The sequence below is a fragment of the Pezoporus flaviventris genome, unplaced genomic scaffold (assembly GCF_033815535.1).
Source record: "Pezoporus flaviventris isolate CSIRO_AGI_PZ_B2104156 unplaced genomic scaffold, CSIRO_AGI_Pfla_v1 ptg000002l, whole genome shotgun sequence".
In the NCBI taxonomy this organism is placed as follows: Eukaryota; Metazoa; Chordata; class Aves; order Psittaciformes; family Psittacidae; genus Pezoporus; species Pezoporus flaviventris.
The window spans coordinates 73,692,210-73,719,892 of record NW_026892550.1 but is presented as its reverse complement, the minus strand read 5'-3'; the positions used below and the strand labels follow the sequence as shown (position 1 = coordinate 73,719,892).

The window sequence follows — 27,683 nt, the reverse complement described above, 5'->3', positions numbered from 1 at the left end:
GTGCAATTCTGTTCAGTGAAGCACATGAAAATGGTTTTGAATGCACTCATTTTTTCAGACTTACACTGCAAGCTTCTGATGGTCCTCTTATTAATGCCTGTAACTCTGCTTGTCTGTATGGAAGAGAGAAGAAAGACAATTTGATCTGAAGGAACTACTGTATATAATTTGAACAGCACAGTTCAGGCACAGAATTTAGTGTACAGTCTCCAAATGTAAGGATTTTATTTTAGTATTAATATTTACGAGATGACCACTACCATATCTGCATACTAGCGAGTCTTAAGTTCAATTACTCTTTCCACCCCTTTGAAGCAGTGAAGTGTTGTTATTGTCCATAGATAGGGAAGTGAGGCTTACAAAAAGCAAAGCCTGTATAGATGGAGAAAGTGTGTTACACAGATATACCTTGATGATGACATGGCAAATGGTCTTCTTGGGTGGCAAAATGTGTTAGTAGACAGGAGGGGGAGAGGGTCTGGAAATCATGAATTCTATTTCTGTAGTTGTTATCACTTCGCTAGATGAGGTGGGCAAGTCACAGCTCTCTGAGTCTCAACTTCTCCATTTACAAACATTGATGTGTGAACTTCAGTTTTCTTTGAAAATGCTTCAAGCTTCTTAGAGAACCTTCCCATAAATTTGCAAGCAAGCCAGTATTACCGGTCATGGCACATCAGTCTATTCCAATGACTGGTTTGTAATTTGTCATCAGTGTAATATATGCAATCTTGAGTTCAGAATCACTTACAGTAAGCACATTCTTCCCAGACTTTGTGAATTCAGACAAGATGAACTCTGAATTACCTTCTGTGTTCAGGAAGAGGAAGAAGAGTAAGAAAATACCTGAGACTTCCACACTCCTTTTAAGGAATTATGGCTCTACCTTGAGCTACTGCAGTTCCCTGTGTCTGCTCTCTCATGGGCAGGACCAGGAGGAAAGAAGGGGTCACAATTTATCACAATAGCTAAGAGAGAAGTGTCATTGTAAAGGCTGAAAGCACTCTGGTGCAAAAAACCCACTTATCTCTGGTTACCAGGGATGTCTAAACAGCACATGAAATTCCTCTGTGGTTTCTGCAGCCTGTGCACAGGACCTTTCCTCAAGTGTCTAGTAGTTCAAAATTACAATTCCGCCTCCAAACAAAGATGCTCTCAAAGAGTATTCGTTTTATTTATAACAGATATTTTGCATGGCCTGTCTGTGCACATTGGCTTGGGCTGGGTAATATGATGAGATGAGGGGAACTGTGATAGCTGAGAATTACAGCTTACCTTCTCCATAGTGCATAGCGCTTGATTCTGGTTCAGCAGTGTATCATTTTAATGCTACTCGTGATATTTCCATTCTTATGTTTTTAATTCATGACTACTTGAACTGCACTTGTAAAAATGGTATTTGTGGCTGACTAGCTGCCTTCTTTGCAGCCACAGAAATAGCTCCATATGCTCTGACTCCTGCTTGTTGCTGCTCTGTAACTGATATCTGAGTTGGTCTGAAGGCCACAGCTCTAGCTGAAAGTGACAGCACATCTTCCATTTATTCCATTGTCTCTGTCTGAATGTATGGTGAACAAGACACATCCTGAAAATCAGAACCAAAACAGACCACATAATTCACTGTTTCATGGAATAAAACTGTGTCTGTTAGAAATCTAAAGAAAACTGCTGTTGATCAGCATTCTGAAAGTAACTAAAATGTACTAAAGGAATTCACTGTGAAAATCTTCTAATTTCTTCTCACTAGCTCATCTCCCCTAAATCCCAGCCCCTACTGGAAGTATCCTGCAGGGTATGAGAATAAACGGAAACATTTCTCTTTCCTTTCCACCTCCTTTGTGGATAGTAGCCCTCTCAGCACTACCACTGGAAGGATTTTCCAGGAAGTGTCCTAGCATCCTTCAAGAGCAATAAGAAGCAGATCCTTCCTTTCCAGAGTAGCCACTTGTTAGCAGCTATCTCAAGAAAATGCTGGAAATCATGAGGCAAGAATTAATGCCTAATTAAAGTGGTGCTCCAGTGGTGATCTTTACATCCAAGCATCTTTTGCTGGCAGGGAAGCTTCCAACTGTTCCTGAACTATCTGCACCCATAAGATTTTCATAAGCATTCATTGTCAGCCTAATTCTCCTCTGACGAAGCTTACTGGGAGGAAAATTAGGCTTTTAAAGTATTTTTTACAATGCTACTTGGCCTTTGATGTCTACAAAAAAAATTCCCAATCCCCTGTAAACCACAGTCAGTTAGTAACCAGCAGTGCCCACAAAATCTTGGGTTCACAGGATAAGAGGAAAGAGACATCCTGCAGGGCAGGCACTCTCCAGATGCCATGTGGAGCATCTTACCAACCTTTTCGACAAATGTTGAACAGATGTGCTGAGAAACATCAAGAGTGAGGACAGAAACAGAAATGCTGGCCTGTCCTTTTCACATCCGTGGTAGCAACTCTTGGGCTACTGCTGAATCTAGAAAGTAAATGTCTAGGAGGAAGCAGGGAGTGTGCTCAGTTTATACCAAAATGAAATGCACCACATAGGGAGGAAAAAATGACTCTCAGACAAACCCGGCAGTGCTGACACCATTTATTCTTTTCTGAAACTACACCAGGGGTGTTCCTGCAGTGAGCTGGAAAGACCTGAAACAAAAAGAGTAATTTGATAAACCAGAATCTTAAATGAGAATAAAGAGATCAGACCCAGTATTCTGTCTCTTGACACATGGATACACATTGATATATAGAGTAGAAGTACATCCATAAGTAGTAAAGGCCTTTTAAGGTGGAAATCTTTGTGTCTCACACATACACATAATCACTCAGCTACCAATAAAGGCTAGATGTAGCTGGCCCAGCCCCAGATTTCATATCTTACAAGGAAATGTTTACAGATTTCTGTAATTTATCTGTACTTAGGAGCAGTACAGTTGATCATCCAAATAGCATAATACGGTGGAATCCAGCAACACTCACAAGGAGCTCTCTAAATTAAAATCTGTCTGACCTTTATGTTTCATGGACTTTACACATTTTGTGCTATTTGAGGCAGACCGTGACAAACAATATGTTGCATAGCTAGAAAAGTAAGTGACATTGAAGTTTCTTCAGTGCACTGACAGATTTATTTCTTCTATTGCTTCTTCCACTCTTTCTTTGTAGGGGGAGTCCAAAGTTTCAGAATACCTGAGAACTGCTTTTGATTTCAGAAACCTCCACAATACTTGATATTAATACTTTTCTACATACCTACCACTTCCATCATTTGAATTAGTGCTTTGCCACCTTCCAGTCAACAGAAAACCTTAATAACATGCTGCAGTCTTGCTGTATAGAAAACATTTTTTCTCAAATTAATAGCAGTCAGTACAGAAAGAAGCTAGAATATACTCCAGGAGTCCTAATACCAGTAAAACAGCCTAACTGGGCCAAGAGAATTAACAGTTTTAAAAAGGGAGCTACACTGAGGTATGAAGTAGGCTTCAGTAAGTTAAAGTAACTTTTGCCAGTTAGAAATAGATATTTTTAATAACTAGGAAATACTGTATGGGTTCACTACCCTTTTACACTGGATCACTGGAATAGGCCCAGAATGTTTTAATTATTCCATGATATATAAGGATGATATATAAAGGATGATTCACAGGAATTCTTCGAATGCGTATTTTCAGTATTCATTCCCCTCCCTCTGATCCTCATCCAGTACATTTCTATTCCTTAGAGAGTAAACTGCTTGGGACGAGGATGGTGCCTAAAACAGTTGTAATAGTAGCCACAGACCAAAAAATTAACCACCCTTCTGGTGCCATGCAAAGTTAATTTTCTCATGCATATGGGAAATATGTAAAGGTGCTGTCCCAGAAGTCTCAGCAGCATTGTCTGGAAACACTTTAATAGAAATGTGCCTGTGAAAGCATACCGATGTTAGGAATGATGTAATTCAACAGTGCAGAAGGATGGTAATTGGATCATAGTTCTACCACAGCAGTGCAATCTCCCTCTTACTGAACTGTTAAGTTGAGGAATTTTGAAAGATACAAAACATGCTCCAATTTAAGACTTCTATATTCTGGGAAAATTTCTTTACTTCAATGGACTTGCCAGCAGGCACCACAATTAATATAGGGGAAAAAACACAATACAGAAATAGCTTTTGTAACTGTGCTTACAATTGCTGCGCTTACAGGAGCTTAATTTCTTGAATTACTTGTTTATGTATGTGCAGATCCTTCAGTGGAATAAATGAAGCATTAAGTGCTGGAAGAGAAAATGGACAAGATGAAAACATATACAAAGAGGACTATAGGGAGAGTACTACAATGCAAATTAACACAGCAGAAGAGATACCTCATGGAGATTTATGCATCACAGAGATACATAGTGAGTCTCACCAGGGAGCAGGAGAAAGGAACATGCACTTTTCTGAAACAAAACAAGAGACCACACAAAGCCAAAGAATTACTCCTAAAGTGACAGGCACCTCCAAAGTGCTCGTGACAGATGAGACTGCTCCCAGAGGGAAGACAGAAGAAAGAAGGCCAGGTACTATGGTTGAGCTGCAGTTGTCCCTCTCAAATGAGAAGCACAAAAGCGCCCATGCTCCTGCTGTGACTCTCTTAGAGGCAGAAAATCGCACCCTTTCAGGAAGAGAACCCAGTGTACAACAAGATGGGACTAGCCCTGTAATCACGATTCCCCTGGACATGAAGGAAGACAACATCCAGTGGACAAGCAAAGTTGTCCAGTTTTCTAATGGCAAAGAGATCAAGAGGATCCAGGGTACAGCGCCACCTCTACCCAGGGTGGAGGTGATCCTGGACTGTTCAAATAGGGAGAAGGAAGCACCCAGGTCTCCGGTTGAAAGGGGGTGTGTTAATTCTCAAGTGGAGGAAGGGCAGTCAGAAGCACCTCCTTCCCTCCTCTCCTCTGCAGTCTCATCAGAAGGCACAGAGCAGAAAGAAGACAACCAGCACTCAGAAAGGGATCACAGGCCACTCAAGCACAGGGCAAGGCACGCAAGTAAGTATGTCTCATCTAATCATTTGCACTGCCTGAGGCTATCCTTTGTAACTTTAAATATAATTTCAGAATTTAGAATGCATTAGGAAAAATATGTTAAGAGGTGGGTTTTTTTCTGCAGTTTTCTAACGTTTCCTCTCTATTTTTCTTCTAAATTATGTTTCTGTTCTTGCTTTACATATTTTTTTCAGGGTAATACTTTGCTCCTGGTGATGAGCCAAGAGTACATCCATGCCTTAACTGTGCTGAATAACTTTGCTTAGAGACTTTGTCCTATTAAAAATACTTGCATCCCCCAAAAAGACTGAATTCTGATGGTCTTCTAATGTATATTCAGAGGCAATCTGTAGAACATTAACAAAAAAGCACGTTGCTTGAACATGTCTAAGTGAATCCTGCGGATTTCTCCTTTTATAGAAAAAACTTTGTGTTGTCATTCGCATCATCTAAAATCAAAGCCATGCCACTGCTCTCAGAAGTTAATAAAAAAAGCTAGTAGAAAAGCTCGATATTGTCTGCAGAAGAGATTTTGACAGACATTAGCATGTGTGTAAGTGTTACATGATCCTTCCAGTTTTGTCAGTCCTCTCTAGACTGTAAAGTGAACATGCTATTTCTTCTGACTCCCATACTCAGAGGTGAGCTTCAAAATGTGTCCAAGAAGTTTACATGCAACTAAATTTGCAACTGGATACAATATTCATTCACTGAGTGTAAATATGCATTATTTAATTATCTATTCATTTATTTACTATTTTATTCATTTGGAATCTTTCTATTGGCTGCTTGCTCTTTCCCAACAATGTTAAGAATCCTGCCTGGGGATTTAGCAGCAGTATGTCAAAGGTGCTTGAATGTGTGCAGTGATATACTGTAGCAACAAGCTATTTCATATGCAGTGTTGGAACTAGTCTGCTAACCCCCTGTTAATTCCTCTGTAAGCATATTTTTAGCATGATAAGCATTTGTATCTTATTGGCAAGTGGATTAAACAGTTACTTTTGCCTAAGTGTCTGTATGCAATCCACTATCTCTGGCATATTGAATGAAGCATAAAGAAATGTGCACATGCTTTACATTTTGGCTGTGAAGTTAGAACCAGCTGTGGGACTATGCCTGTCTTCTTTAGAGAATTACTTGCCTGCCTTCTGCAGGCAAAAGTACAAGGAATGAATTACATATTACACTATAGACTCGTCTTTCAAGTAGGATATAGATTCTGTCCTCTTCTCACCTCATCTATGACAATCTCAACTCCTTCTAATCTAGTGGCAGGACATTATCTTTAGGAACCATTGATATAACCTATGAAAGTGTTTGCTTTTGGTATTATTATTACTTGTAAAATACTGTCTACACATTAGAGCAAACAAATTCCCAAGCATAAGGGAACAACCTGTGTGCCGCAAACAGTATGTGTGGATTTTCTTAAATTAAAAACTACAATGCAGCAGTTAAGTCTAAACTAGAGAAGAACATTTATTACAGGTGCTTGATCTCTTCAAAATAATTTTTTGCTGTAACTAGTCATCAGATTATATTTACCTGAATAGGTAACATTTCTTCTGCCACCTTTTGAAACTACTGATTAAGTAACTATCCAGATGAATTAAGGAAAAATACATTAACAAAATGGAAAGTTTTGCCTTTTGCAGAACTGTATCGGTACCTGATTAATCCCCTTCCCAGAATAAGACTCACTGCTGATACAAGTATGTTATTTGAAAGCACAGAACTTTCATGCTTTCGGTTTGCAGAGGCACTCTTAACACTAAAACCTGTACTTTTGGAAAATGTCCTCAGTGACTACTGTAAGCATTTGGATCATCCAAGGACTGAGCCAAGGATTTTGTGATTTGGCTCTCTCACTATAAAATACTATAAACTGCTGGTTTGGGTGCCATGCTCTTTTCTCTTTTATAGGTTCTTGTGAGAACCACTGGTCCAGCCATGCTGTCATCTGGCATAATGGCGAAACTTCAGTTGTCTTTAATAGGAGAAGTATCAGTTTCCATCTATTGACATGGCTAAAATGAGCATTGCTAGAAAATCCATCACATGGCTTTCTTTACTGAGTTTGCTTTATTTATGTCTGCAAAGGATATTAAATGATTTACTGTTCTATTTTCATATATCACAGGCACGCTTTTTTTTGTGTGTGTGTGTAAATTAAGTGGAAGGTGATCATTTATTTAGACAGCTTCAACTTCTAGTTCTTTTAAAGGGAGAAGCTATTGAGGCTGTCATTCATGAGATATGGTGGTAGAAGATAAGGAAAGGAAGGCAACAGGGACACCACCTGACTAGCATTGCCCCGTGAGGAACATGCCCCATGTCACATAATGAGGACGGAGTCATGCTGATGTACAGTGCATCTATCAGCTTTACAGCTGCATCTATTCCCATGCCATGACTTGATGAAAACAGATAGTTTATGCTTTAAGAAATACATATTACTGATATATGCTAGTGAATAATCTCAAGAAGTTAGTTGAACCCCCTTCATTCAGATCTTAGATGTGTATTTATTCCTGCCACATTTTCAAAATAAATATTCTGAAGTTATATCCTATGCAATTTTGTATTATGTTTCCGGTCAGTAATGCTTGTTAAAACATTGAAACCTGCTTTCATTGAGTACCATGGCCAAACTCCCATATCTTCCAAGAGGCTGAAAGTTAATGCTAATAGTTTCTATGCATGCCTTTGTGGATATTTACTTGCTTTTAAACAGCTATTACAGAGAATCATACCAACTTTTCGCAACTATACACATTCTGTAATTCATATGAGTATGTGTTCATATGAACACATAAATGGCAGTTAGTCTCATTTGGTCTCAGATGTTGAGCAGTCATGAGCCTGGCTGGCTGGGAATGTCCACTGTAAGCCTAGGAAGTGTGGTCAAACATTTGGTAAATGCCAGACCACAGAAACTGAATAAATGAAAAAATACTGTCTGCCTGTTGCTGCTGAGATTACTTAGGGGAATAAAAATCAAGGATGCCAGAAACAAAGACACAGGTAATGTTCCTGTTGAACTAAGAAAGTCTTAAAGAAAGCGATGTGGCCTTTGAACTTGCATGGGTGTGACTCTAACAAATGCTAGATATAGAATTTACAACACAGCTGATGTTGTGGGAAAGGCTTAGGTATAATCACCTTGCTATATAAAAGAAAATAAATGTTTTAATATGGCAAAAGCTGCAGTGGGTAAATTTTGGTATAGATAATTGCAGAACTATTTGTTGTTAGTCTCCTTGTAGTTTTGTGGGCTCCATGCAATTAATGTGCGTTTTGACTCCTTCCACAGGGCTCCGGCGAAGTGAGAGTCTTTCAGAGAAGCAGGTCAAAGAAGCCAAATCTAAATGTAAAAGTATTGCACTGCTGCTGACAGCAGCACCCAATCCCAATTCTAAGGGGGTGCTGATGTTCAAGAAGCGTCGTCAAAGGGCGAGGAAATATACTTTAGTCAGCTACGGTACTGGGGAGTTAGAACGTGACGAAGACGAGGGTGAAGAAGGGGAAGGTGAAGAGGGGGACAAAGAAAACACTTTTGAAGTGAGTTTGCTTGCAACAAGTGAGTCAGAAATAGATGAAGATTTCTTCTCTGACATTGACAACGACGGTAAGATTGTGACATTTGACTGGGACAGTGGTCTACTTGAGGTTGAGAAGAAGATAAAAAGTGGAGACAAGATGCAGACACTTCCAGAAAGCACAGGTAAAGGGGCCCTCATGTTTGCCAAGAGGCGTCAGAGAATGGATCAGATTACAGCTGAGCAGGAGGAGATGAAAGTACGCACAGTGCATACAGAGGAACGAAGAGAGGCAATGTCAGAGAACTTCCAGAAACTAAGTTCTACAGTCTATCAAACAAAAGAGGAAGAAATGTCAAGACAGCAGACCTGCGTGAGCAAAAGCCACACAGACGTGAGCCAGAATCATAGCAAAATGCTACAACAAAATGGCTTTGGCTTAGCACCAGACACAAACCTCTCTTTTCAGTCCTCTGACACTCAAAGAGCAGCTTCTTTGAATAAAACAGCGAAACCCCTCCCTTCTGTGGTTCAAAACCGAGCAGCTGCACCATTTTCACCCACAAGAAACATTACTAGTCCTCTTTCAGATACACCAGCACCACCTCCTTACTGCTCTGTTAGCCCATCATCTGAGGCTTTATACAGACCTGTTTCAGCTCCTGTAGCCAGCAGAGCTGCCTCATCTGTGTGGTCACCCAGCGAGCCAACAGAACACATAGCATCCCGAGATGAAAGAATTGCAGTACCAGCCAAAAGAACTGGGATACTGCAAGAGGCAAAGAGAAGAAGCACTTCAAAACCTATGTTCACTTTCAAAGAAGCACCCAAAGTAAGTCCTAATCCTGCCCTGTTGTCCCTTGTACACAACGCAGAGGGCAAAAAAACTACTGGGGCTGGTTTTGAGTCAGGACCTGAAGAAGACTACCTCAGTCTGGGAGCAGAAGCTTGCAATTTCATGCAGACTCAAGTGTCTAAACAAAAGGCCCCTCCTCCTGTTGCTCCAAAGCCTTCAGTCAAGATCTCTCCTACCGCTGGTACTCCAGTTTGGTCACCTCCAGCTGTGGCTTCCAGTAAGGCTCCTTCTTTCCCAGCACCAGCCTCCCCTCAGGCAGCATATCCTGCACCACTCAAATCTCCACAGTATCCTCATTCTCCTGCCCATCCTCCAGGTACTCTCAACCTAACTGGTCCTTTCAAAGGGCCTCAGGCAATCCTAGTGAGTCCAAACCATACACCCAAGACAACCACACCAGTCACATCAAGTGCTGGAGAAAGAAAGCCACCCTTTGAGATGCCACCAGCTATGAGTGGAAAAGGAGCACAGTTATTTGCCAGAAGGCACTCTCGAATGGAGAAGTATGTGGTAGATTCAGAGACTGTCCAGGCAAACATGGCACGAGCCTCATCTCCAACTCCATCTTTACCAGCTTCTTGGAAATACTCATCTAATGTCCGAGCACCTCCACCTGTTGCTTATAATCCCATCTACAGCCCGTCTTATCCTCCTGGTGCTACCAAGCCTTCCTCCAAGTCCACTGCTGCTACCAAAACTACAAGAAGAAAACCTAAGAAAGGTCTCAATGCTTTGGATATTATGAAACATCAACCTTATCAACTTGATGCATCTTTATTTACTTTTCAGCCTCCTAGTACTAAGGAAAACCTTGCTACTAAGCAGACATCGAAGTTGTCCACTTCAAAGCAAGCTCTACCTTTAGGACTGCCTAGTGCTGGCTCTTCTACTAATGCCCGGGCATCTTCAGTGTACTCCGTGCCAGCCTACGTTTCACAGCCTTTGTTCCAGTCAGATGCCCCTACCCCAGTAAATGAATCATACGCACCTACGAGCTACTCTACATTTTCTAAGCCAGAAAGCACCACATCCTCTTTGTTTACTGCTCCAAGGCCAAAATTTTCAGCAAAGAAAGCTGGTGTCACTGCACAGGTGTGGAAGCCATCCATTATTGAAGAGTAGCCCTTATAGCTGAAACTTAGTGTCCGTTTTGCTTACAATCAGTTGTTTGCAGTGTTAACCTGGCACACAAACCATGCCAATAGTATTCCTTAGCTTCCTTAATAATGTCAGATATATCACCTTAAATCTGGGTCCAAAATATTTGAACTTTTCAAAGGAATTAAAATACATACAAACTTTAGCACTTTCATGCATATTATCATATGCTTTAGATACAGAACATCCTGAAATGAGCAGATACCATTGTACTAAGTAAGCAGGACACTAGGTTTTTGCTTTAGGACTCCTACATCAGAAATAACAGTAAACAATATTCCTGGTATGTCAAATTAATAGAGAAGAGCTTTCTTTCTGTCTTTCTGCCTCCCCTCCCCAACTATGTTCTAATGACCTAGGGATTTGAGGACTTTTTTATTTTTGAAGTGCCTTATTAAATAATATTAATAGTAACACATATTCCTAACATAGCATAAAATAGATACAGTGTTAGACTCTGACTGATCAGTAATGGAATACAACAGGATAGACCTTTGACCTGCACAGAGCACCACAGAATTAAGTCAGAATCTGTCTTGGCTCAAAGTTTCTTCCACAGGAATCTGGTGGTCCACCAGGGGCTTAGTTTGCAAGCTATGCTGATCAGCTGTGATCCAAAATCATGAACTGCCTCTGTCATTTCACAGAGAATGTCCTATATGAGATGGCGGAGTGTTCTGAAGGCTTTAAAAGAGGCAGAATGACTGTTGGAAAAATTGTTAAAGATTTCCCATTTTGGGAAAATCTTTATTTTTTGGGGATTCCCCAAAATCCCCATTTTGGGGAAATCTGACATCCCAAGTGCAGACGTGTTTTTAGCCAAAGTTTGCCTTCAATCCAGCAAGTAAGATAAAAGCCAGTAAACCAAAATTATTGCACAGTCGGAGAGATGAGCTGGAATTTCCAGCTGCAATGTAACGCAATAGCTTCTTGTGAAAGCAAAGTGACTGAGAACTGAAGGGATACATATAGTCAATGGTACTGATTCTTGCAACCAGAGTAGTATATGCCATAGAAATTAGCACTTAACTGTAAATCATAACTATGATCATGTGTCCTCTCATACACATTTTATTATTTTCACTTGAAGTTTTACAGTGCTTCTTCACACTTTAAATCTTTTTACTCTGGTTTTATACTTTCACCTATTACTTGTCATATTGGAGACTAAGGATTGAAATACTGCTACTGTAGAAAATTATTAAGTCTGTGGTCTTAAAACCTACTGTGTAATACTGCAGTGAGTAAACAGTCTTGCTGAAATCAAGGAGCTATATTTGAGTAGTTTAGCATGTTTTTCCAGTAAGTAGTCCTGTTACCATCAGTGGTGCTAGGTCTGAAACAAGATTTTGTTTCACACAACTAAGGGTATCAAAATTCATCCCAAGTGTGAAGCTAAAGATTTTAAAGCACCACTGTGTGAATAAAAGGGGCAGCACCTGTTGATAATATTTGTTTAAACTACTAGTAAGGTAGATACAGACCAGATTGTGGATGTTCTATATCATAAGGTTTTAGTAGAACTATCTGTCTTGATACATTCCCCATATGAACAGTATCTCCTTATTTTGGTAACTCAAACTGCAGTCACAGTTGAGAAGCATTTGGTTGTACATGAAGAAAGCAGACTGGAATCAAAGTCTAATCAAGCCAATAAAAATAACTCCTTTCAATTCTGGACCTCCAAAAACCTACTCTCCCCTTTACATTTTGGATTGGGATAATGATTGCATTAGAAAATGACCAACTGATCCATCTCCCTTTTAAAATTCAAGAGAATTACAGGAAATTGTTTGGGGAAAAAATACTTTGAAAACCCCAAGAAAGTATTACACTGCATTTACCTGGAAACAGAAAGCAAAATTTTAATCCTTTGGAGATCTCCCTTCTATCTCTTTTCCACGTCAGTATCTATTTTTCTTCTACCATTAAACTTGTCCATTTCCTCTCTTCCTGTTTGGCTTTATTTTCTTTGGTTTGGTTGATATTTTTTGTTTCATGTACAGGCTGACAGTACAGGAAATCTATTTTCTATGCTATCCTCTTAATATGAAATCTCTTCCTCCCTTTCTATTTATCTTTATATTTCCCTTTCCCCTTCCCTTTTTCCTCACTCCTTTCTTCTCCTCAGTAAAAGATATCTGAACCTGCATACACTATTTTAGGTAGAAGTTTAAGATACTAGTATCTACTTAGAATAAAGATACCCTACCAAAGATAGGTCATGTTGCTAGAGAGATAGACAGTCATCCAATCAGCCACATATTGCCTTATATGGTTTTACTCACAGTCTTCTCCATAAAATACATCTGTAAATTATAATCACACTTCTGTACTTGATCACCCTACCACCACAAGAATACTTCCTCAATGAGGAAATTTTTAGCAGTTTTGTACTTCCACCACAAGCGTTGATGTTCATGCATGTAGCTATTAAGACACAGCAGCTCACATAGCATGGCCACCAGTTCCTATTAGGCTCAAGTCAGTAATTTCTGGAATTCATCACCAGCGACCAAGTATCCTGTGTGAAAGGTGGGGATTAGGGAAATCTAACTTCTAGCATATATATGCATATATGGCATACCATTTTGCAAGTAAGAAATAATAAGTGTTATTATTCTAATTACCAGCAGAAGAAACAAGAGGTAAAGCTGAGACATATTCTCATGCAAAGGAAATCAGCTGTCCAGAAAGACAGAAGTCAAGTAACAGGAGTTAGATGACAGCTGTGGACTGAAACAGAAACTTTCTGTTCCCTGAGTCATCTGTCTAGAACTAAATTCATCTGAAAGACAGAAATGCATAGTTGTCATCTTTAAAATCATTTTGCTATTTCATTAATTTTCAGCACAACCCAAAAGTTCACTTAGAAAGCCTACTAAATCACATGCATGTTTACAGCAACAAGAAGTCAGCTTCTATAACAGCAGTATAAAATATAGCTACTAGCCTATCTTTTTTTTACTTTGCCCAAAAGAAAAGGAAGTGAATCTATGCTGAAAATTTGTATTTTGATCACATTTGGAGTTTTTGCTGCTATTTAAATACAAGTATTTCATATGAACTACGGCAATGACAGGATTTTTTTTAAGCACCAGTAACAGTTAAAAGCAAAAGCCACATTGACACTAGTAATCTTAACTCAGCTAATATCTTTTGAAAATCCCATTCAAATTCCAACTCTGAATTCAATTTCATATATACACATCCTTCTACACACATGCTGCTTGGATCCAAGTTGGCTTCAAGACTTCTTTTACTGATCAGGTAAGTGTGTAATTCTCAAGAATACTTCAGAAAACTAGCTACTTAAAGTAACAGTTTTATCCAAAATGCAGTCTCTTGTGAAGCAGACACTTAGAGGAAAGTTGAGCTGTTTGTTGTCACAGATTCAAATTAAAACCTAACCATGGTGTCAAACATAGTTGAAATGTCAAGAAAATAATGGTTTGTATAGAGAGGAGCCACCTGAAATTTCACTTTGAAAAGGCAGTGAGCTTTAGTAAATGGTTTTCTGAAAAAGCTATTTGAATTATTTTACATAATACAAGGTTACCAAGATCCAGTTGTTATGTTCACTATGTAAGCATATGTAACAGTGATTTTAGGCCACTCATTATAACAATACTTATAGTATGTTCATATTAAAAGAGGCATTTAAACGGTTTATGTTGGTTATAGCACATTTAGTTATAGCACATGCCAGAGGTATTATACTGCACCAGTTTGGGTCTCACAATCCAGAGTTTTCATGAAAACAGCTACATCAGTCAAGAGTCTATATACTTTCAATTTCTGACTCAGTTATAAACGTCTTGTTATAAAACTCAATTGAAAAGTTTTGTTTTGGAGATGACTAGTTATTAGGCAAAAAGCTAAAACTCCCATTGCAAAAAAAAACCAAAAATTTAGTTCTTCAACAAAGAACTGCTTAACTTCTCCCCCAATTTTCTAGGGTAACCACTCTTACCATGTTCCTGCTCAGCAAAAGATTACACATTAGAAACAATTAGAAAGATATTTCAATTATTATTTTTTTCTGTAGGAACATTTATTGAATAAATATTACCATCTCATACAAGTAAACCTCATTCGTTTGCTCTTTGTTCTCTTATGGAAGAAACAATTTTGCCTGTGTCCTAAGATATGTGACCATATCCAGTGACAATAAGCTGCTTGGTTCCAAAAGTACCTGGCCAATGGCACGGGACTTCATAATACACTCATATCGAGACTTGCAGCAGGGAATGCCCACTTCTCTTGTAGACACACTGACAATTCATTCTGAGATCAATGCCATTTTGAGATCAGCCACTAAGAGGAGGTTTCAGTTCAGTTTTGTCAGAAGTATTCTTGCACTGATCCTAATTTTATATACCTACTTCTATTTTATTTATTTTTGTATGCCTAATTTTACTTTGTATGAGATATTCAGGAGTCAAGACACAAAATCAGCCCTAAAACTTTAGTGACCCATTTTGCTGTCACCACATCAATCATGTGGCAATGAATTTATTTTCTGTCAGTGTGCTGTCATTATTCACACTAAAATGAATGTTCAGAATTCAAACAAATCTGTATGTATTTGTAGTAAAGAAATACTAAGGTATCAGCAGGCTCCAAATCTTAGGAAGTGGGGAGCTGGTGTGTGGTTCAGGTAGGAAAATTAGGGCTAAGGGGCAGAGCAGCAATTATGAGAGAAAAAACTACTAGGATTAGAGGGAGCCAAGCACTGGGGAGGAAAACCCAGAAAAACAGCAGAGCCTGCACAGGTTAATCATATTCCTCATTAACAGAGGTTCATGAAATACTCAAGGTGAAAGAAAAGGGTTTAATTATTCTGCACAGAGAAGGCTATTTCCAGCCTTTTGTTGAAGTTTTCTAGATTATTCTTGGAAGACAGACTGCTCACATCACTGGGCATGATTTTTTTTTCCACTACTATTTACAAAGAGATACTTTGAAAGAACCAAAATGCTAATACCCAGCAGAAATTAAAAAGTGAGCTTTAAGAAGAAGCAGATCCTACCAACAGACCATTGCTCTGAGAGGTAACAGATCTACAAACATATTGTCCTAGATAATCCTATATATAAGAATTTTAGAAAGTGCTAAGGTAAACTCTGATAAAAGATTATAAACAATTATGAAGAGAATTTGACAGTAGCTGATGTGATCTGGGAGGAGCACTGTTTATCAAGTATCCAGGACAACACCTCAACGAAGGATCAGCCTTTCTGTCATGCCCTGTTGCTCCAGCCCCCCTGTGGGGAATTCACTATGAGGTAGCAAAATACCAGTGAAACGACAGCACTCTTTGCAACTAATAAAAGTCTTTCTCCTCTCTTTTACCAAGATCCTTTTCCACATTTTATAGCTTTAGGAAAAAAAAAAAAAAAAAATCAGTTCTGAAAAGATCCACTCTTCCAGTCTTGGCTTTTTAAGAAAACTTGATACATCTTTCTTTGCCTGAAGTCATACACCCAGGATTCCACTGATCGCTTTGGCAGAGCAGCATGGCAAGTGCAGATCTAAGTTAAACAGCTTGGCATAATGTTATTTTGTAATGACTGTACTCAGCTTGAAATAGAAACGTTATACAAAGAAGAAACTTGACAAGATCCTCAAAAACCTGTAGATTCAGAAGCTCTGAATTACTTATTTGCTGGTAGGTTTCCTGAGAAAATATGAAAGCCTGGTAATTTCATATAGCTCACCTGGCGCCACTGTCACAAGTTCACAGTACCATGACAACAGCTGTTCTTACTGTATAGTAAATATTACCTTTGCATGTGATTACCTAAGGGAGGAGCTGGAATCACTGGGGAGCTATGCCTGGCAAGTGCTTTTAAGGTTGGTAGCTTACTACAGGAAGCACTTTTGGTTTTTCATCAAATGATTCAAAAAGCAGGAAAAATCCTGAAGCTCAGTGAAACATGGCATCTGAAGGATCTCTACAGAAGAACTCTCTCTTTGCAAGCTAAGACAAACAACGTGATACTATTTCCATGGTTTTAGCACCTGCTTCCTCGAGTAAGGCAGGCAAAGACTTTATTAAGCATGCTAATCCAGTCTCCTGCTATTCTCTGCAGTTTTCAAAGGAAAAACTCTATTCCTAACTGGTTTTAATTTCAGTCCACCTGAAACCTTCACAAACTTATGTGGTAGTATACGCACAAGGAGAGCCTCTTTGTTCTCCTGTGCGGTGTCCAAAGACCAAGTTCTTACAGTATTATCGCCGCTAACAGAGTTCTCAGGAGCTAGGTGTAAAACACAAGGTGCTCCCACTGAGCCTATATAAGGCTCTTAGCTTGAATATACAAAGGAAAGTCTGCATGGAAATATGAAACATGTCAGACAGAAAGATCAGTCTAAAATTAGTTCTAAAGCACATAGTGGTACCACTTTTCAAGGAAAAAGATGCTAGATTTTTTTGTCACTGACATGTATTTTTCCCTACTCTCACTCTTTGCAATGGCTGAACTATATAAGCTCATCTGGTTGAAATGCATCTGAAATGGTTGAATTATTTTGGATGACATAAATACGAAAAAAAACCCAAATAACTGAACCAGAAAATTTCAGTTTGAAAGACCTTATAAGAAAATCATAAAGAACTAGATAATTTATCTTTTAGTATGGATATGTTAAGCAACAACAGTGCCATCATCTTCAAGTATTACAGTATCATATATATTTCTTTGATTTCAGAAAAAATTACCATTAGACTTCATAACAACTTTAAAGCCTTTCATTGTTCATACAAAATAGCAAGGTCAGAAACTAAGAACAACTTTGCTCTTGTTTTTCAAGTGTTCATTCACAAGGCTTCATCTTCTAAAGCTTTCCTCTAAGCTGTGTAATAAACAAGTCCAGAAGGTGGCAGCAGATATTCTTCTTACAAGAAATAAACTGTCTATTCCAAGGAAAGCTAATACACCTTAAGGCTATTCAAGGAAAGCTAAGAGGTGAAAAAAGTTTAATCTATTTGCTTTTTATAGACATAACTGTATTGTATTTTGATAATCATATATGGATAAAGATAAATGATAACAGCACTAATTTTCTCTCATTTACACAGGTGCAAACTGAGCTCACTGAATAACTAATACAGGTTAGCAGCACTATTAGGTATTCTGCAGTAGTGGAAGCCTAATTCTACTTACTTATCTACTTATCTCACTTTTCTATCATTACTTGACAATCAAAAAGGACTTTACTGTGAGAAGCAGAATTTGTCACAAAGCTTGTATGTTTGACAGTAGCCATTTCATTAGTTTGTATACCAACAATATCACAATTATTCTTACCTGAAATAATACCACAATTATAAACAATCTAAACTTAGAATAAACTAGGTTCTAGTTCTGAAATTCCCCATAAATTTTTGAAAGCAAGCGCTGAAAAGACAGCTTTGAGGAAGCTAGGATCAGACCTGAACTATGTGATTTTAATTTATTTCTAGTCTCAGTACAGCCCCTGACATGGCTTTAGTTGTTAGACAGGTAAAATTCCCTGCCTCCCCAGCCATTACCAACCAAAATACTGCATTCCAATTTTAGCCTGTTAGAAATTATTTCCGGAGCTTCAAATAAATATGACTTTTCCATTTTATTTCTTCTTTCCCTTTTTTTTTTTTAAATTCATATTGTATAATAGCTGTCGCATCTGCTCCAGAGCTGGCAGCATTTCAGAGAGAAATTATTTTTTATTACATAAAGTTTAAACTGTAAATGGTTTGAGATAAAAAAAGCTGTAATAAAATAAAATACATATGTGTCCTTTGTATAAACAGTTCAGTTTAAAAATCTGAAATGCTTGGGTTTTGTTTAAAAAATTGAAAGAATGATAGGCATAAAAATCAAGTATTTAATATTTTGTCCTACCCTTTCCGCCGTGGTTTGGTCTCTAACCGCAGTAGCCATCACAAGCCCATAGAAAGCAAAATGAGAAATGCATCACTCTGGGCTTTTTAAAAACGCAGTAATTTTTTGAGACATTACAATTGTTTTATCTACTTCCTCCTTCTTTGTCCTCTTTTTGTTAAATATTAGTCAGGTGCTAATGTTAACTCAGATTTGAACATATTTTGGTATGAGATTAAGAGACAGGGCTATAACAAAAGGATAAAAGTAAAACTGCCTTAATGACTTAAGACACTTAGGTCATTTTTTTTCAAGCAACTTAATCAGCTGGGAGTGTACATCTGCAGAGTTTCACTGGGCTATTAAAAGTCCAACCTAGTTTTGAAAATAGAACTCCTGCTTGTTTTCAAAAATGTAATACATGCCTCTCTAACCACTGAAAAGGCAGTTTCAGCCTGTAAACATATGAGCAGTTTTCACTTACTATGGAGATTTGTCACCTGAGACAGAAAATGTTACTGTGAAGTCATTTCACTAAATAGTATTTTGCACTCCCATTTGGTCTCTTAAGATGAAAAATATCTTTCCGACTCATGCCTTTAAAATTTGCACTATTTAATGAAATTCAGTATTGCTTTTTTTGTCTTTCCGCTTTTCAAACCTTTTCAAGTTGTATCATAAAATTTGAAATAGCAGTAAGTTCCAAAAAAACCAATTTTTCTGGGCTACTGAATAGATACGATTGAAACAAAGGTATACGTTTACACTCTTACTTACACTAAATAGATCTATATTTGCATAAACCTTTTATAAGTACTGTGTTTATATTCATTTATGTATATATCAAAATAGTTTCTTTTGGAAGTAATATTACATTTGCTTTAGCTTTTATTAATATACAGCTTATAAATATCAAAAATGCCTATGCTACCACAAATGTTTTCATCACTAACCAGTTTATAAATAGTTCACATTTTTTAAATCAATGTTAATCAATGTTAAACTAAAAAAGACAGCTCTTAACTGCCTTTCCTCTTCTTGACATCTGAGAATTGCTTTCCCTTCAATAACTATTGTAGAAAAGATCCTTCTCTCTGAAAACATTCACATGAGGCAATAGAAGAGAACAAATAAATCACTCTATGTGGTGCTGGTTTGTTTTGCAGCATAAAACTTTGAGTGCTGGTACAGTATTATAATCAATGCTTTACAACAAGATTACCGTAACACAATTTGTGGTAATGTCATAACTCTGGTAGCATAACACTCTTCTTTTCCTTCTCTCTTGATTTCTGTGAAGAAATGGAAGAAATCTACCCCTCTTTTTCTGATCTTCTTGTAAAATAATTATTAACCATTTGCACTTCTTATTTCCCATATGATATGGGGTTTGTACCTTCTTTTTAGTACATGCTTGTCAAAAGATGAATCTCCAAGAATTAAATATGAAGGGAAAATAACAGAAAGCACCACTATGTCGGGCTGCTGCTGTCCAGTAAGTGAATGATGAACTGTAGCTATTAGATGTTGCCTTAATTCTATTTGTTAGTTTGAAGGGGGGGAACACCAAAGTAGTGACAGAAATCAGTATATGAATATCAAATATGGACCTGACTTGCATTTAGAAATATTCAGACTTAGACTTCCAGTCTAGGAACACCACTACCAAAAATAAATTAACTGCAATGAAAAAAAGGCAATATTGATCTTCTCTCAGTTTCTGCATTATTATACACTTGTATTTTAGCAAAATCTTGCTTCCAGATGTAAGGAATTGCAGATTATCTTCAGCAATACAGATCTTACAGAATGTGTTTGCTGTACCCAATGTATCTAGTCTCCAAACATGATTCCACCCAACAGTCCACTGGGGCATTCTCTGGATGACCTGGCCTGTTTTTTCTGTCAGAAAGAAGTCATACAGATGATAGCTATTAAGATGAAATCTAGAAATGTCCATGAAAATGCAAGTTAAAAAAATATAAGAAAAGGTGACCTGGCAGACTATAAATCAAATTCCATTGGAAAAAACTATCAGTCACATATGTCTTCATCCTAATAGGGTGATCACTGGGTAATCCTATTCAGAAACAAGGAAAGCCATCCTTACAATAAGGAAACATTCTTCACCTCACAAGACACTATGAACTATTTGGATTCTTACCTAGTCATTTTATCCCTAAGACCCTGACTAAAGTTAAAAATAAAAAAAAAAATAAAAAAAGAGTACAAGGAATATTAGTATAACCAAAATCATTCCCAAGGCACTACTGATGTTCCAGTTTGCTGCCTCTGTATCTTCTTGCAAGGCCTAACATTCTAGCCAAATACAGACCCATACTGCACAAAAGCTAATAAACTGAGCAGAATTCCACACCAAAATGGATAAAATATTTTTATTTACCTATGAGACTAAACTCTTTCATATCCAAGGCATCTCACAGGATTTGGCTGTTTGATTTTTTTTGGTAAGGACCAGTTCAATAGACATAATTCTCCAGATTGCCAGTATTTGAAATTCTGCTTTTTCTACAACAACCCTTACATGCTGGATTTATGATTTGCATGACACTACATGTGCCATGGATAGGTATGATTTGAATTACAAACACTTGTTCATTGTGTCTTCCAAATGAAGGACATAGGGGATTCTCAAGCCAGTAAAAAGCTCATCCCCGAATCTGTTTGTCAAAACCCTGAGCTAGTAACTGTATACTGTATTGCTTTATTCATACAGAGTTGTTTTGTTTTTTTTTTTTATGAGGTGATTTTAGCTCTCTTCTGTCAGATTCCTTTCTTTGCCTTGTATGACAACAAAGCTATATATAGAACAGTTTTCATCATCACAGAATATAATCTTATTTTCCACTAACAATCTTGATTTTGTTGAATCTGATCTACCACCTGTTTTTAAAAAATGTAGAACTCACCATAATTACACATTTAATTTTGTCTACACTATTTCTCTTTTACAAGTTAAACTTTTATCTTCATAACACAGTAGAACGGCCCATTTTGTTAGACAAATAGTGAAATACACTTGATAACTTATCATTCCCTGATTAAACTCAGTCAAAGAAAATTAACTCCTGCTTTACTAGTTATGCTTAGGCCCAAAAAATACTTCTGTGACTTTATGAACTCTGGAGTTCTTCTCTAAACATGACAGTCTGAACAGTATCTGCATCTAATTGTTTTGAAAAGTCAGATATTCCTTCCTTCAACAGTATAACTTCCCTCTGCATCTCTGGAATTCTAAGAAGTACTTTCTGGGCTTGGAAATGGGATTTCTATTAAATAAAGGGGAAATTTTCTGTCTGCTCAGCATAGACAATGCTCTAGAACCCTCCTAAGAGCACTTAACACATGTAGACTAGTAGGTGGATCTGTCTGATCAACTGTTTCATCCCTCTGTATAATCGTATCTTCTTAGTTTCATGGTTGAGGTTATCAGATTAATTTCTAATAGAAACTGTATCTAATTTTCCATCCTTCTTTTGTTTTTGCACCTTATAAATTGTTTTCTTGCCAATAATTTAAACAAAATGCACTAAGCAGGCTTGCTGAATAAGTTCTTTTCTGTGGATTCAGTGAAGAAAGAAATCATAATACATTAGAGGATAATTATTCTGACTGGCCTGTCTGGGTGTGCCACTTCTTGGCCCTAAGCATGGACTCTTATTTTGCAGGTAAGAAAAAGAGATCACTCTCATTACGTGAACTGAATTAGGTACAGGGAAACTTTAATCCATTCTTGACAGTATATATTTTTTTAATTCACTTACCTTCCAAATGGATAATTCTTTTTTTTTATATGCTTATTTTTTCATATATCTTGTATTATATAGCTATATATTATTCATATGATTGCTGTTATATTATTTTAGAGTACTCAATTGGAATCTGCCTATATGTGATGATCTGATCAGCCACATTTTAAAGTTTGATCATCTCATGGTTTAAGTGAGGATTCTTAAAAAATAACTGAGTAAAGTTGCCCAAAATGAAGGGTTGTATTGTTTTCTGCATAGAAGCAGAATCTCATGAAAACTTGCTGTAAGTATGTGGGGGTAGGATTAATAACACTAGGGATTTTCCTCTCTGGAACTGCAAACTGGGAATAGCAGTTCATATCTCTGTTGTACAGCAGTAGTTGTGAAATATGTCTCATTACATAACCTCTGTGTGTCACACCTTTTTTAAGAGGTTCAGACTGAGCACCAACAAACTGATTGCAAATAATGAAATCAGTAGGCTCTTTCTCACTTTCCATCTCTCATATACAAGGCTGATACAAAAACATGATTTAAAAGCCTGTGTGAAGCAATAGCATTTTAAGTTCCTTAGAAGTGTCAAGCTCCTGTGACAGAAAAGCCTATAAAAAATGCCATTTCTATGTGAATCTTTGCTTGATAAGCTATAGCTTTTATTATCAGATACCTATCAACTTCTATCTAGATCATGTCCACAGTATTTTAAGTTTGGAAACTCAGTAGGAAAAGTAACACAGACCAATGCTGTTTGAGGAAATTCCATCAAAGCCTCTGACAAAGGAGCCTGGAACTTCACACTGGCTTTCAGAATTAAAGGCATTTAAACCCCAGAATATGAATCAATGGGTGTAAATCAATGAGTTTAGGAGCCACATGTATAGAAACTCCTCAGGAAGAACAATGTGATTTGCCTGTGTAACAAAGAACATCTGGCTTCGGGAAAATGTTGTACCTATTTCATATGCTGCCATATGACTGTGGCAGCACCTTCTCATGACAACAGTTTTTGTTTCAAAGTGCTGTATTACTAAGAAGATTAGGATTTGTCAAATATGAATGGATTGCTCCTATAAATGGGTCAGAATGTCCTGAAATTTTGAGGTCACTGCCTTTTAAAGAAGTCAGGTTAAATATCATGATGTAAGGGTATTAAGTGAATGACTGTGTTAATGTCTTTAATTTGTTGTGTTCTTTTTGTGCTGTGAAAAGTGAAAACTACATTAAGCCTAATAATTTCAAAGTAAGAAATGCCTCTCTTAAAAGAAGACTGACAGAGATATCCTCCCATACAGATAGCCTAGGCAGAGCCTGTTATCAAATAAACTAGTCTGTGCCTGCATATTAGAAAGAATCTTGTAAACACACACAGAATTGTCACAACATGACCTTTTCATTATTAAGAATGGCCTTTTCAGAACAAGGCACACTAGTTAATGCACAGTTGCTAACATAATTGTACCTTTTCAGTAAAAGCCTGTCTTTGTTCTACTTTCCTCCAAAATTCAATTTGTTCTTTGTTCCTATTGCTTTCTCTGCCTCCTTTTGAATACTCCTCTTTTTCCACTAAAAAAATTATTAAAAAGTGTCCATAGACATACAAAGGTATAGCCAAGATGACATGCGCTTTCATAGAATCATAGGGAGGTTAGGGTTGGAAAGGACCTTAAGATCATCTAGTTCCAACCCCCCTGCCATGGGCAGGGACACCACACACTAAACCATGTCACCCAAGGCTCTGTCCAGCCTGGCCTTGAACACCACCAGGGATGGAGCATTCACAACGTCCTTGGGCAACCCATTCCAGTGCCTCACCACCCTCACGGTAAAGAACTTCTTCCTTATATCTAACTTGAACTTCCCCTGTTTAAGTTTGAACACATTACCCCTTGTCCTACCACTACAGTCTCTAATGAAGAGTCCCTCTCCAGCACCCTTGTAAGCCCCCCTTCAGATACTGGAAGGCTGCTATGAAGTCTCCATGCAGCCTTCTCTTCCCCAGGCTGAACAGCCCCAACTTTCTCAGCCTATCTTCATATGGGAGGTGCTGCAGCCCCCTGATCCTCATGACCCTCCTCTGGATTTGTTCCAACAGTTCCATGTCCTTTTTATGTTGAGGACACTGGAACTGCACACAATACTCCAGGTGAGTTCTCACAAGAGCAGAGTAGAGGAGCAGGATCACCTCCTTTGACCTGCTGGTCACGCTCCTTTTGATGCAGCCCCGGATACGGTTGGCTTTCTGGGCTGCGAGCGCACTCTGTCGGCTCATGTTCATTTTCTCATCGACCAACACCCCCAAGTCCTTCTCCACAGGGCTCCTTCTTTTCTGCCCAGGCTGTAGCTGTGCCTGAGTCTGCTGTTCCAGTTTGGAAGTGAAGGAGCTTCCTTTTTTTCTTTTTTAATAACCGTAACTATATTTCGTATTTTGTTTTCCTAGGAAAGAAGCAGTGGACGCTCATTATCACTTCCTGGGAGACCTTCTTCATTCATTTCTCGAGCAGTATCTCCTACTTCTCCTCTCACATTTCAACCTGCCCCTGATTACTTCAGCAAGACAGACACAGCAGCTGACAGGAATGGCAAAAGACTTACTCCCTGGGAAGCAGCATCAAGATCCCCTCTTGGCCTAGTGGATGAAGCTTTTGGGCCTCAAAATATGCAGGAATCCATTGCTGCTAATGTAGTATCAGCTGCTCGCAGGAAAACACTTCCTGAGCAGCCAGATGAATGGAAACAAAAGGTTTCTTATGAGCCTCCAGCCCTAAGTGGTAGTGTAGCCTTGCTGGGAGGGAAGCAATCAAGTATTGTATCAACCCCCAGAAGCTCCCTATCCACCCGAAGTGTGACCATGCAGGCTGGCTCTCACCTGCAGCATGCTTACTGCAGTCAACAGTCCAGAACAGATCCTGATATAATGTCCATGGATTCCAGGTCTGACTATTGCTTGTCAACAGCTGATTCACACTACAATCCACAGCCAAGGGGATGGAGGCGTCCAACATGAGCAGCTGAAGTGCCTGGCGTATTTTCCTTTCTTTCAGCTTTACAAGCCTTAGATTTCAGTTGGAGAAGGAGTTTCTTGCTGGCCTGACAATCTGTGAACTTTAGAAATGAGAAGGCAAAACTGAATGGAGCAGAGTTTTCACATGACCACAGGGCTCTGCAATAGACTCAGTTTTAGAGTCTTAGACTAACCTAAGATTGTTCTGTTCCTCAAAAGGCAAAAATACACATTTCTTGGGGTAAGCAGTAGGATGAAAGCAGGGCAACCAATGTGCGTGAAACACAGATCTAGAAAGAATGTAGATGGAGACTGTACGAGTGCTTGCAGTAAAATTAGTGTGTGTGTATGGTGGGGGGAAGCAAAATTAGGGCATTTTTAAGGCAAGAATTATTTTACAGGATCTCACAGGTTTTCTGGGTATGTTTGACATTAGAGTTACAAGGTACTAGATATAACCAGACTTGGGAAAGTTCCAGTGGAAGTGGAATACTTGGAAACACTTGGCTTATTTGCCATATGTTTTCTTTACTGCATTTTTTAATGAGCTAAGAAAGTAAACCACTGAATGTTTTTACTGTGGCCACAGTTAAAACATATCTGTGGTCATGGTACCTGAACCCTTAAACATGTAGATACATGCACTCTTGAGCAGTCACCCATTTCAGATGGATTTCAAGACAGTTTAGAGGAAGCTTTGCATATTGTAATTAATCAAATAATCCAAACCAAACAGGAAGCAAGGTGTTATTAATAGAGATCAGTACCATGATACTTGAGTAACAAAAAGGATGAGGACAGTATTTAGAGTGTACTTAAACTGGATTGCAAGTTAACTTTGTAATAAACTAACAAACAAGTCAGAGGCTGTACAGCCTTTCTCTGTGAAATACATTATTTGCTCAACAGTTAACTGCTACAGCGTCTGGTAATCCAACTGGCTGAGCTGTTATTCTTAGTATCTAGGTAGCTCAATGTTTAGAAAGCTTTTGATTTGTATTCTCAGTTTGGAAAACAGATCAGGTATTGCTTATCAAGAACAATACCTGTTCTAGATAGAAATTAGTATGTGAAAGAGGGTTAATGACACACCTTAAATGGTATGAGTCTAGTATGAGTAGCAAATATTTGGAGAGTTGGTTACAATTAAACTGTCTTGATGCATCTGAAGAGACAGTAAATAATTTTTGCTGGTGATACATATCTTGCACTTGAGCTTATTTAAACAGTAGAAATAAGCGGCTGAAAATACATGCAGGCCAAGCTTATTGAGTAGTTTAGATGTTGTTAACGTATTAAATGAAAGCCCCACGTTTTACAAAATGCTCTGCATCCTCCTCATTTTTGGGGGCATTCTTTAAGGATCTGTCAAGCAGTCATCTCAAATTACTGCAAAAGCACTGTTAAGCTACCCTTAGTTTCAGTAAGGTTGCCACCTATGAGTGATTAGATTAGAATGAACTGAAACACATATGCAGTAAGAAAGAACATAGTAAAAAACTTCCCATCTGCAGAATTTTTTTTCATTAGAACAAATATATTATAAAATATAACTGGTATAGTGGAAAAAGGAAAATTAAACCGAAATTGAGTTACCTGGAACTTCCCATAAAACCAAATAATTACATGAAAAATATTCACTTAGTGAGTTTATATTGGCAGAAATCCTCTGTTCAAACAGAAGTCTCCCTGAAATCAACTGATCCTTTTGACCAAGCAAGAAATGAAGGCATGGGAGCTGTAAACTTTGAAAATAAGATCATATTGCTATAGCACCTTACAAATTTATTTCATGAAATATGAATTTGCAAAGAAAAGGTTTTGTAGAAAAATTACATTAACAAGGCTGCCATGATATGCCTGAAAATGAGTTTCTCACATATGCAGAGTAAATTTTCCTGCCACACAGACAAAAAACATTTTTCTTTGCCAAGTCCCATAATGTCCCCATTTATCATGACTGGGAATACTCCCATGGAAACCGATGGGACTGTGGTAGTCCCATTAGTCTTAATGGCTTCTCTTCAGATCCAGGCCAATCTCCCTGTTTCAGTGAAATTATAATTCCAAGTGAAATTTAGTGAAGGTTATAATTTAAAGTCATTGAAGCCTTAGCTATTCAATAAATGATAGTTTGTGTTTATTTCACGAACGCCTACATTCTGAAAATTATATAATGGTTACTTATTTTGCTGAACTGTGGTACACATTACCATAACAAAATGATAACCTGTATGCTGTTCAAATTCAGGTTTTTGTTTTGAACTGTGTCTTTTACATTGCTAAACAGGAAACCAGATTAATGGATTTGAAGTAAGGCATACTTTCACCCGATATATTTATTTTAATTCTCAGAATCAGATACCTAACTTTTGAATTCTTATTGAAACATATGTTGTAAATTCTAAGGTCATATATGTACCAGAAGGAAATGTGTGCTTAATTTTAAGCTACATGCATTTCAAAGTTGCCAAAAG

The 27,683-nt window shown here is 37.9% G+C and overlaps 1 protein-coding gene and 1 long non-coding RNA gene across 3 annotated transcripts in view; one reads left to right on the top strand and one right to left on the bottom strand.

Moving 5' to 3' along the window:
* The window catches only part of SYNPO2 (synaptopodin 2), an 81,886-nt gene extending 54,639 nt beyond the window's left edge, over positions 1 to 27,247 (top strand). Inside the window, exons 3-5 of one of the 2 annotated variants that reach the window (XM_061443876.1) lie at positions 4,218 to 5,011; positions 8,325 to 10,498; positions 24,643 to 27,247. In XM_061443876.1, coding sequence (XP_061299860.1) covers positions 4,218 to 5,011; positions 8,325 to 10,498; positions 24,643 to 25,209 — 3,535 coding nt within the window. In that variant the 3' untranslated portion in view covers positions 25,210 to 27,247. Of the gene's footprint in view, positions 1 to 4,217; positions 5,012 to 8,324; positions 11,251 to 24,642 lie in introns of those variants that run through there. The other variant, XM_061443884.1, reaches the window with a different exon arrangement.
* On the bottom strand, positions 209 to 4,252 carry LOC133264015 (uncharacterized). Its single transcript, XR_009741591.1, has 3 exons — positions 4,162 to 4,252; positions 2,564 to 2,635; positions 209 to 1,585 (listed from the first exon to the last, which is right to left on the bottom strand). It is a non-coding gene; the product is annotated as an uncharacterized LOC133264015 (long non-coding RNA).
* Positions 27,248 to 27,683: the final 436 nt, after the last annotated feature.